General features: G+C 69.2%; 1 protein-coding gene across 1 annotated transcript in view; it reads left to right on the top strand.

Annotated features, from left to right (window-relative positions):
* Nucleotides 1–11,747, top strand: part of COL4A2 (collagen type IV alpha 2 chain) — a gene marked incomplete at its 5' end in the record, with an annotated part of 96,462 nt that extends 84,715 nt beyond the window's left edge. Inside the window, 17 exons of the mRNA XM_084234916.1 lie at nt 70–213; nt 1,003–1,125; nt 1,279–1,460; nt 2,510–2,573; nt 2,687–2,761; nt 3,251–3,358; nt 3,873–3,980; nt 4,213–4,284; nt 5,477–5,602; nt 6,606–6,722; nt 7,114–7,275; nt 7,351–7,449; nt 7,651–7,797; nt 7,896–8,012; nt 8,877–9,068; nt 9,857–10,143; nt 10,903–11,747. Coding sequence (XP_084091042.1) covers nt 70–213; nt 1,003–1,125; nt 1,279–1,460; nt 2,510–2,573; nt 2,687–2,761; nt 3,251–3,358; nt 3,873–3,980; nt 4,213–4,284; nt 5,477–5,602; nt 6,606–6,722; nt 7,114–7,275; nt 7,351–7,449; nt 7,651–7,797; nt 7,896–8,012; nt 8,877–9,068; nt 9,857–10,143; nt 10,903–11,160 — 2,381 coding nt within the window. The 3' untranslated portion in view covers nt 11,161–11,747. The remainder of the gene's footprint in view (nt 1–69; nt 214–1,002; nt 1,126–1,278; nt 1,461–2,509; nt 2,574–2,686; nt 2,762–3,250; nt 3,359–3,872; nt 3,981–4,212; nt 4,285–5,476; nt 5,603–6,605; nt 6,723–7,113; nt 7,276–7,350; nt 7,450–7,650; nt 7,798–7,895; nt 8,013–8,876; nt 9,069–9,856; nt 10,144–10,902) is intronic.
* Between the last annotated feature and the right edge of the window lie 163 nt (nt 11,748–11,910).

Genomic DNA, 11,910 nt, shown 5'->3' on the forward strand with positions numbered 1-11,910 from the left:
CCATCAGCTCCTGGGCGCTGCCGCGGACGGGCTGGCTCCTGTGCCTGACCCCACCCTCTCTCCCCCAAGGGGGCAGGGGCTCCCCCGGCATGGACGGCTTCCAAGGCATGCTCGGACTCCAAGGACGGCCTGGTTTCCCGGGTATCAAAGGCGAAGCTGGATTTTTTGGCGTCCCGGGGCAGAAGGGCCTGGCGGGCGAGCCAGGGGTTAAAGGTAGGCGCGCTCCTGCTGGCCTGTCCGGCAGGGGCAGGGCAGTGGCCGGGCCTGAGCAGACGTGCAGGACGCGGCCAGGGGGGCGCTGGCGTTCTGTGGGGTGGTGCGACCACACCCCCTCCAGCTCCGGAGCGGGGCACGCACGCTCTCCCTCCCCACGGTGCTTTGCTGGAAATCTTCATTCCTCCCGAGACTTCACCCTTGTTAGCATTTTTCGTAAAACAGAAATTCCACGGCAGGGCACAGCCCAGCTCCCTGCTCGCGCGGGCCTTCAGGCATCTTCCCGAAGCCTGGAAGCTCCAGGCCGCACCCCCAGATTCTAGCCACTTCCTCTGGGGTACCCTGCACCTCCCCAGCCTCCTGGCCAAGGTCGGGAGCGTCTGGGCCCCCCGGGTGCCTGGCCTCGCGGGCCCACGTTCAGCGGGTGGGTGAGACGCTCGCCATGCATGGGAGGGACCCGCCGCCTCTCCAGCCTCGAGCACGTCGGGAACACACTCGGCCCAAACCTCAGGCCTCGGCCACGGTCCGTCCAGCGCGGGGCCTCCTGCCTCGGCGGCTAGGGGTGTCTCAGGCCCCAGGCTCCCCCTCCCCCGGCTTCGCCTGGCACTGAGGAGCAGGTCCTGCCACTGCCCGGGGCCCTGTGCCGGCACCCCTGCTCCGCACCCTTGCTCTGGGTGGGCAGGAAGCCTCGTCCCTGCCGGAGCCACAGCCAGCTCTGGGCCTCCGGGAGCCTCCCCCGTGTCCCAGTCCAGGGGACCAGACTACAGACTGCACTGTGCCCCCTTCCAGGCAGCCGTGGAGACCCCGGCCCCCCAGGACCACCTCCCATCATCCTGCCTGGAATGAAAGACATCAAAGGGGAGAAAGGAGACGAAGGCCCCATGGGACTGAAAGGGTACCTGGGCTTAAAAGGTGAGGTGTCCAGACATCTGAGCTGGGGGTCCCCACCCCAGCACCCCTAAACTGTGAGGAGCGCCGCCCTCCGACCCTGGCATCTGGCCCAGTGGCTCCAGGACCACAGTGTGGGGAGCCGCGTCCTCACTGCGTGGCCCTGTCTTCCTGCAGGTGTTCCAGGAATGCCGGGGATCCCCGGGACCTCGGGGTCCCCAGGGCTGCCTGGGAGGCCCGGTTACATCAAGGGTGTCAAAGGCGACATCGGCGTGCCTGGCGTGCCTGGCTTACCAGGCTTCCCCGGGGTGCCCGGCCCCCCCGGAATCATAGGCTTCCCGGGGTTCACAGGAAGCAGGGTGAGTGGGCGCCTTCCCTCCCGTGTCCCTTCACGCATCTCCCAGGGTCCCGGGGCAATCAGGGTGTCGCTCCAGTGGGTGAAGATTGGGGTCCACGTCATTCATGGGAGACTTGAGGGAGCGGAACCCGCATATCCAGCATCTGAGCTCAGGCTGAGTGCCGGCGACGCGGGGAGACCGCCAGGTTGGGGCCACGCCTGCCAACCGACTGCTCCCCGTTCGCCCGCGCCACCTGTGGACCCGCCTAGGCTGTGTGGTGTGGGGTGCAGACTGCGGGCTTGGGCTCCCCATGGTTCCTCACTGCGACGGGTCATGGCCCCACCAGCGTCGAGTGCAGTTATCAGGCGGGGGGGCAGGCCCAGGGGTTCCCCAGTGGGCATGGGGACCCACACAGTGACCCTTCCCACCAGGCCCCGGGCAGCTTCTGAACGAGGACGCGCCCTCGATGATTTAGGGACGCAGCTGAGGCCACGGGAAGGGCCACATGTGGGTTCCTGGCAGGGCGGGGGGCGGGGCAGTGGACAGAGGCCCACGAGGAAGCACCCCCGGGCGGGGCCACAGTCTCTGAACCGGGGCACGTCTCGGAGAGCCCTTGCTGTCCTGAGACCCGGCGCGGAGCCTCAGTCCACTGATGCCCAGAGCTGCCGCTGGCCGGCGAGGTGGCCGCGAGCGACTCACTGGCCCCTGCGCCTCTGTTCCCTTCTGTCTCGTGGGCCACGATGGCGCTACCCGGCGGGGACGGGGGTCGTGAGGCTCAGATGAGCCTTGGGGAGCCCGACAGAAGGTCAGGACTGGTCAGTGGGGGTGGCCACGGCTCCCCTCAGGGTGCCTCGCGGCTGCTGGCCCCAGCAGCAAGCCCGCCTCGTGCTCTGCACACGGGACAGCGAGCGGCCACCCGCGAGGCTGTGCTGGGGGCGGGCGGGGGGACTTCCCTCGACGCGGCGGGGTCACGCTTCAGCGCTGCTGCTGGCCGCTCCGGGTGCCGGCGCTGGCCTCGGGAGCTGGGCCCCGGCAATGCCCCTGACACCCCGTGTCTGGCTCTGCTCTAGGGCGACAAGGGTGCTCCGGGCCGGGCCGGCCTATACGGCGAGAGCGGCCCCACGGGCGACTTCGGTGAGTGGGCAGCCTGGGGGCCGGGCCGCGGGGCTGCTGGCAGCTGAGATGTCGCAGGAGAAGCCGCGGCTGGCCGGGAGCCCCGCGCTGAGCCTTGCTTTTGCCCGAACCAGGTGACATTGGCGACACCATCGATCTCCCAGGAAGCCCAGGCCTGAAGGGGGAGCGGGGCATCTCTGGAGTGCCAGGTACCGCTCCCCAGCAGCGATGGCGCGTCCCGCGCGGCGCGGGGAAGCAGGGGGCAGGCGTCAGGTCCGGGAGGCGAGAGGGCCCTGGGGCTCTCTGTCAGGGCCCACCTGCAGACACTCGGGGCACCCTCTCTGGCTCCCCCAGAAGGGAAGCGGCCAGATGGGCCCCCGTGAGTGGGAGCCACAGAGGCCTGCTGCCCCCCCGGGGCACTGACAAGGGAAGGGCCTGTGCCCGGCTGAGCTGGAAAGGGCCAGCAGGCCGCATGGCAGCCCCGGTTGTGTCGGGAGCAGGACGTGGGGCCAGAACCCCAGGAGGTGGCCCAGCAGGGGCTGCGGCGCAGGGCCCAGGGGGAACCGGGTGAAACGGGGGCTGAGGGGCTGCGCGGAGAGGTCCTCCCCCTGGGCGGGAAGCATGCAGGTGGGGTGCACCCCCTTCCCTGTGTGCCCCTTGGCCCTCATGCTCAACCCCGCCCCCGCGACGTGTTTCAGGTCTGAAGGGCTTCTCCGGAGAGAAGGGGACGCAGGGTGAGGTCGGCTTCCCAGGCATCACGGGCATGACGGGCGCCCAAGGCCCCCCTGGGCTCAAAGGCCAAACAGGTGACGTCCATGCTTCGGCTCTCCTCACTCACACGCACCCCAAGGGCGCGGGCAGGCGGGACAGCGGCCAGCTGGGCGCAGGGACCCCACTGCCGAGCTCCGGGGACCAGGGCAGCACTCACTGCCCCCCCCCCGTCACGCCCTCACACCCCCAGATGCCCTGGCTCTGCCGCGGCTCACGGAGCAGCTGGGAGACGCACCGGGGGGCGGGGGCCGGGGCCAGCGTGCGCAGGGGTCCGAGAGACGCGTCCAGGGCCCGCCACGCATGCCCGCGCGCCGCCGCGCACCCAGGTGGAGGGGACAGCAGAGGCCTGGCGTCCTGCTTCGCTCCGCTGGCAAGCCCGGGACCGCGGCCAGCCCTCGCCCTCCCGCCTCTCCCGCTGCGCTGGGCAGTCGCTCCAGACGAGAAGACACGGCTCCTCTCGCCGGGCAAGGCCGCCTGCACGCCCGGGGCCGAGGGCAGGCCTCCAGGCCCCGGGTTCCCAGGCTGATCCGAGGCTGCATTTCCTCCCAGGCTTTCCAGGACAGACGGGGCTGCAGGGGCCGCAGGGGGACCCGGGACGGGTCGGGCTGCCGGGCCGCAAAGGAGATTATGGTTGGCCGGGGACCCCCGGCTCCCCAGGTAAGCCCCAGCGTGTTTGTGCAGAGCCGCCGCTGGGGGGACGCACGGGCACGCCGAGGGGCTGGAGGGACAGGACGAGGCGATGGGGTCACGCGTCCGGGCTGAAGGAGGGGTGCGCACCGCGCCGGGCCCCGTTGGCCGGCTCCCCGTCCGCTGCACCCTAGGGCTGAGAAGTCAGGGCCCGTCCTGTGCCCTCCGAGCTCCTGCCTGACGTGCACGTGACCCCACACAGGTTCTCCGGGCTCCCGCGGCATCGGCGGACTCCACGGCCTGCCGGGCACCAGAGGCTTCCCGGGATCGCCAGGTACCGGCTCCGCCCCGTCACCTCCGGGGCTCGCGGGGGCGCCCCGCCAGGGGACTCCAGAGCAGGACAGCCTTGGCCACATGGCCTGGACCCTGTGGTTGCCTGGGTGTGGCCTCGGCGTCCATCCGCCCTGTCCCGGGAGGAAGGGACCCAATAGGCTTTAACGGAGAAAAAGCAACTGTTTTGCCTTCCCGGCCCCATGGTGGGGATGCTCTGTGCCCCTTAGCTGTCGGAAAGATCCTCTTTTCCCAGAGCCACTGAATTTCAGGCCCAGGGCGGGCCCTTGCCGTCAGAGGAGGCACGAGCTGGGGGCGGGGTGCAGTGGGGTTCTGGGGAGGCCTCTTGCTGGCTTCAGAGCGTCACCTGGTCACCGTGAGCAGCAGGGACGAGCTCCGCGGACCTCTTCTATCCAGGCACTGCCCCATGGGGCCCACCTGCCTCGTGACCCCTGTCCTCCCCAGCACCACAGTGGCGGGGGAGGCCCCATCTTGTGAGTTCCGGGGAGCTCGGTTCCAGCAGTGGAGGCCCAGGGTTTACGCCATCGAATCTAAACTGGCACCTGCACAGCATTTTGCTGCTTCTAGAAACCCTCGTGGCACAATTTTTTCCTGAACGAGATACCACGACTCCATTTCCAAAAGCCGACGGCCTCCTGAGACGTCACAGCAGAGCTGCCGCTTTATCCCCACAGGGGCACCGGCGCGTCCCGCAGTGGTCCGGCCCCTGGCCGCGACCCGCCCCGCAGGGCGTGGGGCCTGCCTGGAGCTTCTGGTCTCACCCTCGTTCCTTTCATCTTAGGTCTTGGCGTCCCTGCTTGTCACTTGGTTTTCCTGTCGCTGACGGGCGAAGGACGTAGGGCAGGGAGGGGCGTCGCTTTATTACTGGACGTGTCTTATTTGGAAAGGGAGACTCTGCAGCCCTGTGTGTGAGCAGGGAAGGGCTTAAATAGTTTCCACTCCCACAGATTAAGGGGCCTCGGCGCCCAGCCTTGGAGGAGCCCGGGTCCTCGTGCGGAGCACGAGGCTCAGCTGTGACCTCAGGGGTCAGCTCTCCGGTCCGGGCGCGGGCTGCGTGGGGCGGCTGACGGCAGGCCGCCTCCCCCCGCTCTGGCCTCCCCCCGGACCACGCCGGCTCTTTGCTTAGGGAAACTGGTTTTTGCGGCTGACCGGCTGCTGTTTTCGCCCCGCCGCAGGTGCGGACCTCCACGGAGACCCGGGCTTCCCAGGCCCCACTGGGGACAGGGGCGAGCCAGGAGCGGCCAACACCCTTCCAGGCCCAGCCGGAGCCCCGGGATCCCAGGGGGAGCGAGGGGTGCCAGGTGAGGCCTGCCCCCGCGGTGTTCATGTCACATAAGCAAGCTGAAAGGCTGGGGCCGGGGTCTGGGGCCCGCCCTCGGGCGTCCCCACTAGGGCAAGGGGAGCGGACCTTCAGCAGTGACGTCACAACGACTGGCCATGAGCGCCCATCTCCGAGGCCGGGGACAGACCCTCTCCTCTTCCCGGAGTCGCCTCCACCCAGCCGGAGGCTCCGCGGGCAGCGGCGGCATCGCCACAGTTGGTGTCCGGGCTCTGCTCACGTTTCACGTCAGGCTGCGGGAGACGGGGAGGCTGAGGAAGCGAGTTGCCTGATGGAGAGTCCAGCAACGCTCAGCTGGCCCCGAGCGCGCCTTAACACGGGCCCCAGCTCTGTCCCCAAGTTCATCTGTCTCATGGGACTCCGGCCAAGCGGCCACCTGGCCGCCGCCCGCTGGCCCCGCACCGCGAGACGCTGGCTGGAGCCGTGGCGTGGCGTCAGAGCCGTCCCCGGGCGGGGGTGGGGCGCAGAGGCACTCCCGGGGCGGGGGGCCCCGGATGGCAGCTGGGCTCTGGGCAGGAAGCGCATGTCCCCCCACCCCCCAACTCCACTGAGTGGGCTGCGCTGGGCCTCAGCTGGCCTCAAGCACGCCACCTCCCAGGCTCCCAGGATTGACATGGGGGTCACCGATGATCCTCAGCGAGCCGGTGCGTTGGCGGATGCAGGATCTGTGTGTGCTGGGCAGGCGCCGCCCAGAGCTGGCCCCTAAAGCACCAAAGCAGGAAGGACTAGTGCCCGGGGAGGACCACAGCGTCCATGAGGCCGCGGCCTCTCCTGACACCAGAGTCTCCCTGCCAGTGCCAGCCGGCCAGACAGCCCATGTGCCCCGCAGGCCCGGGAGGGGGGCAGCATCCCCGTAATCACCCCGCAGCTGCCCACAGCCACGCACAGATTCCAGTGGGACCTTGGGACCCTCGAGCGGCCAGAGGGGCAGATTCCCTAACAGCTTCTTCTGTTTCCCCCCTCAGGGCAGCGAGGCCCTGTCGGGAGTCCAGGACTTCGGGGGTTTCCAGGCATCACCCCTCCTTCCAACATCTCGGGGTTACCTGGCGACGTAGGGATGCCCGGGATATTTGGCCCGGAAGGTAAGCAGGGCTCACGCACCCGTGCATGGCCTGGGGACCCGGCCGGCGAGGCCACTGTCGGCACAGAGACGTGACGCCGAGGGCAGCCACGCACAGGACAGAGGCTGTGGGGCTGCTTGTGGGGTTCAGGAGCAGGCAGAGGCGGCATCCCGGGAGGGCTTGGGGTGAGAACTGGGAGGTGGGGAATGGCTGCACTGCAGCGCGGGGCTTTGGTGCCGCGCCGGGCTCCCGAGCGTGCGGAAGTGGTGACGGTGACGTGCTGCGCATATTGAGTCTCCCGGGACGGTCCCTTCGGTGACAGCCGCGCCTGGGCTTTGGGCACCCCCGGGGGTCAGCGCCGTGGCCAGGACCAGACTTTCTCTGTTCACACCCACACCTCTTGTGCCGGCAGGTTATCGGGGTCCCCCAGGGCCGCCGGGGCCTCCTGCTTTTCCTGGAAGCAAAGGAGATGAGGGGAACCCAGGAGCTCCAGGGAACCCAGGGCCCAAAGGATGGGGCGGGGACCCTGGCCCCCAGGGCCGGCCCGGCGTGTTCGGCCTCCCAGGAGAAAAAGGTAATGGGGTGTGTGCAGGGACCCGTCCCCGGGGGTCCCCACGGGCACATCCTCACTGTGCCATTTGCCTTGCAGGACCCAGAGGGGAGCACGGGTTCATGGGAAACACGGGCGCCAGCGGCAGCGTGGGCGACCGAGGCCCCAAGGGCCCCAAGGGAGATCGGGGGCGCCCCGGTGAGTGTCCCTGAGGACAGCGGCCCAGCAGGCGGCGCCCACAGGCCGGCAGGGGGCCCCAGCGGTGCTGACCCAGGGCGTGTCTGCAGAGCGAGATTGTTCCAGAAACGCTAAGATTTGCTTCGACGGGCGGGAGCCTGGGGGGACAAGGCCGGAAACCGAGGCGGCGCTCACCCGCCCGCGCCCTTCTCTCCTCTCCAGGTGCTCCCGGCACTGTGGGAGCCCCCGGCATCGCAGGGGTCCCCCAGAGGATCGCAGCCCTGCCTGGCCCAGCAGGGCCCCAGGGACGGAGAGGCCCCCCGGGGGCGCAGGGAGAGATGGGGCCCCGCGGTCCCCCAGGAGATCCAGGTGGGCGTGCTCGCGGGTGCTGGGGGCTCCCGTCCTCGCCGCGACCAGGGCCAGCACCCGCCAGTCTCCCCCTCACCACACCTGTTTGGGGTTCACAGGCTTCCGCGGGGATCCAGGAAAGGTGGGACCCCAGGGACGGGGCGGCGTGTCTGCTATTCCCGGATTTCGTGGGGACCCAGGGCCCATGGGAAACCAGGGCCCAGTTGGCCAGGAAGGTGAGTGGCACGGGAGGGGCAGAGGGTCTTCCGGACCGTCCGCCTGGGGGTGTGACGGGGGCAGCGCGTGCAGGAGGAGCTGACGGGCCGGGCACGAGGGGGCAGAGGCTGCCACCCCAGCTGCCCCACAACCTGCCTGGCTTCCTGGCCCCGGGAGAGGGAGCCCTTCACCCCCAGGATGCGCGGGCCTAGAGACCACAGCCCGAGCTGGAGGGCCCGGCCTTGGCATGTCGCAGAGCGGGTGGGCAGAAGCCGTGGTCCTCACCAGGACACTGCTCCAGAGCTGTGTGACCCCAGCGCTCACTCTGGGCGCACAGCACAGAGCAGGGCCAGAAGATCAAGGCGAGGCCGTGAGTGAGCAGGTGTCAGCAGCCACCATCCCCCCAGGACTGGCCTGGGGCCAACTGAGGGGCTGCGCATGCCCCATGGACCGGGCCTCTGGGCCAGGGGACACCAGGATGTCCTGGGAGGTCGATCTCAAACCCGGCAGGGCTGTCCCACTGACAGACTGGATGCTCAGGCCTCTGGGGCAGGACCCAGGCCTGGCTGGTCATCGGGGTGACCACCCACCGCAGAGAAGGCCCAGCAGAGGGGCAGCTGCTGTGCCCGGCGAGGGGCAGGGACAACTCTGCTCCCGGGCGTCTGGCTCCTGCTCGAGGGGACGTGCCCTCAGGGCGTCCGAGTCCCACACCTCCTGTCACAGCTGCCAGCCCCGCTCACTGAGCGTGGACATAGATCCAGCCCGCCTGGGAGGCTCCGGGTGGACAGTCACGGGACCCTGACTTGGGGGCAGAGTGCAGCCGTGGTGTGGCCGGGTGACCTCAGCAGTGCGGTGATGCTGAAAGGCCACTGTCCCCGCCTCAGGGGAGCCCGGCCGCCCCGGCAGCCCTGGCCTGCCTGGCATGCCCGGCCGCAGCGTCAGCATCGGCTACCTGCTGGTGAAGCACAGCCAGACGGACCAGGAGCCCATGTGCCCGGTGGGCATGAACAGGCTGTGGAGCGGCTACAGTCTGCTGTACTTCGAAGGCCAGGAGAAAGCCCACAACCAGGACTTGGGTAGGTGCCGCCTGCCACCGGGCGCCCGAGGCCGGGTTTCCCACCTCCCCGGGGGTCCAGAAATGACGGCCATGGCCTTCGAAGCCCCTAGACCACAGCCCAGGCCCAGGTGGCCTGTCCCTGAGCCAGCAGAGACATCCAGGCTCCCATGAGGTCCAGTCCCTGCCGGCCCGGCTCTGCCCGGCAGCCAGGCTACCTACCCCCTTCCAGACTCTTTGCCCCAAACTCTGTAAGCAGAGCCTCGAGGGGCTGCCGACCCCCAGAACAGAGACCAGGAGGGGCTTGTGTTGATTCAAGTAGATCCCGTGCCAGAGGGAGCCAACGAGACTTAAAAACCCCAGAAAATGCAGCAGGAGCGCAAAGTGGGGTGCCAGGGCCCTCAGCCTGGGACCTGGGGCAGCAGCTGCCTTTGAGGGAAACAACTTGGGCCCAGTATCCGGCTGAGCCCGAGGATCGCACACCTTCCCGTCTAAATGTTCACTGGGAGGCCCCGTGGGGGGATGAGTCAGGGGCTGGGCTTGGAGACCCTGAACAGGCCTCACCCAAAGGTGTAGCCCACAGGACGCAGCCCGAGAGCTGGCTCGGTGCAGGTGGTGGGAGAGCCGGGCCGGGCCGGCAGACCCCGCTGTCCCTGGGAAGGACCCGGCTCTGTTCTCTCCATGCTGAGCCCGCAGGCCCCAGGGCAGGGCCAGGAGGTGGGGGCTGGTTGGGCTGGCGAAGCCACCGCCCCAGCGCCCTCCCTGCGTGCTCACGGGTCCCCCACTGCCCCCGCCCCCCCCACCGCACAGGGCTGGCCGGCTCCTGCCTGGCGCGCTTCAGCACCATGCCCTTCCTGTACTGCAACCCGGGCGACATCTGCTACTACGCCAGCCGCAACGACAAGTCCTACTGGCTGTCCACCACCGCCCCGCTGCCCATGATGCCTGTGGCCGAGGAGGAGATCAGGCCCTACATCAGCCGCTGCTCCGTGTGCGAGGCCCCGGCCGTGGCCATCGCCGTGCACAGCCAGGACGTGTCCATCCCCCACTGCCCAGCTGGGTGGCGCAGCCTGTGGATCGGGTACTCCTTCCTCATGGTACGTGGCTGCGCCCGCGGAGCCAGGACCTCCAGCAACCCCGGTCACGCCCCAGCCGGGCAGCGGCCGCGCCTCTCTGGGCAGCTGCTGGGGTTGCACGCTGCACCGGGGCGGCCCAGGCCAGGGAGCTGGGAAGCCACCTGCACTTCTGCTTGAGCCTCATGCTCTTGGCCCCCCAAGCCTGGAAGGGGAGAAGCTGGGGTACACCCAGCTACCCGTAGCCTCCCATGCTCAGAGGCCGCCTCACTGGCGACGCCCGGGAATGTCGGGCGGGGGGCGGCTCTGAAAGCACAGTACGGAGGTGGCGCCTGCTCGCTCCCTCCGGCAGCACAGCGGGGCTGGGGGTCCACTTGCGCTGCTTATTTTTAACTTAATGCCAGAGACAGACCCACATGTTGATTTTATTTTTTCTTAAAAAAAAAAGTCAGCATCCTGGTATCTCTTCTGCCCAGCGAGCACTTCACTTGGGGGGAATGGGAGACAATGTCCCCCAAAGTGTTGTCCCCCGCAAGCTCCGACGAGGCGGGCGCTCCCTCGTTCCTCCACGCGCCCGATAACCAGCCACACCCACGGCTTTGCCCACTGTCCTCGCTGCGTGTGGCCGGGCTTCCTCCCCTGGGTACCCCCTTACCAGCCACCCTGCCAAGCGCGAGCCCGGGGGCTGCAGGGGTGCAGGGGGGTGCAGTTTGTTGCTCGCTGACAACAGAGTCAGGCGCGAGCGCACCCGCCAGCGCGCTCACGGCCCCATCCCCTCCGCAGCACACGGCCGCAGGCGACGAGGGAGGCGGCCAGTCGCTGGTGTCGCCGGGCAGCTGCCTGGAGGACTTCCGGGCCACGCCCTTCATCGAGTGCAACGGCGGCCGCGGGACCTGCCACTACTACGCCAACAAGTACAGCTTCTGGCTGACCACCATCCCCGAGCCGAGCTTCCAGGGCTCGCCCGCCGCCGACACGCTCAAGGCCGGGCTCATCCGCACCCACATCAGCCGCTGCCAGGTGTGCATGAAGAACCTGTGAGGGGCCCCGCCCCTGGTGCTAGCTCAGAACTCATTACCTCAGGCGCCGGCCCGAAACCGCCTTGCTGCCCCCGATGGTGGACGGCGGCCACAGGACTCGGCGCAGCTGTCCCCATAGCCACTCGTCACCACAGCCCCGGCCACGCTGACCCCCCAGAGCTACTAACCCGCCCAGCACCCCTCAGGCCGCCCATGCTGCAGGCGCCGGTGCCCTAGCCCGACAGCACCCGCATCATCACGGCTGCCAGACATGCCATGCGCTCGGTGGGCAGGACAGCGGGGGAGCTGTGCCAGCGGGTCCCCTCCCCACGGAGGGTCTCGATCCAGGCCTGGCACTGCTGTCTCCACGCCCAGTCCCTGCGCGTCCTCCTGGCCCCCGAAAGGACCACTCTGTGCCTTCCCTGACCCGTCCCGCGTCCGCCGGGCTGGGGCTGGCAAAGCCGGGGAGGCGGAGGCCCAGGCGGCACGGGGCAGCGGGAATGCGCCCCGTCCCAGTGCTGGGTCCCGGGCCGCCGTTCCCTGTGGGGAGCTGTGCCCGCCTGTCGGGTGTCCCCACCACCAATAAAAGTTTGTTTCTAACATTTTTAACCCAGCCTGTCGACTGCGTCATTCCTCCAGTCTGGGGCGCGGTTGAGCTCGGCCCCGCAGCCAGGGTCTCTGCCGGCGCCCACAGGGCCGCGCAGGCTGCTGCCCTCCACGTTGGGAGCTGCGCCCAGGGGCCGGGGCGCCCCTGCCAGGGTCTTCCCAGAAC

This window comes from Talpa europaea, assembly GCF_964194135.1.
Source record: "Talpa europaea genome assembly, chromosome: 6".
Lineage (NCBI taxonomy): Eukaryota > Metazoa > Chordata > Mammalia > Eulipotyphla > Talpidae > Talpa > Talpa europaea.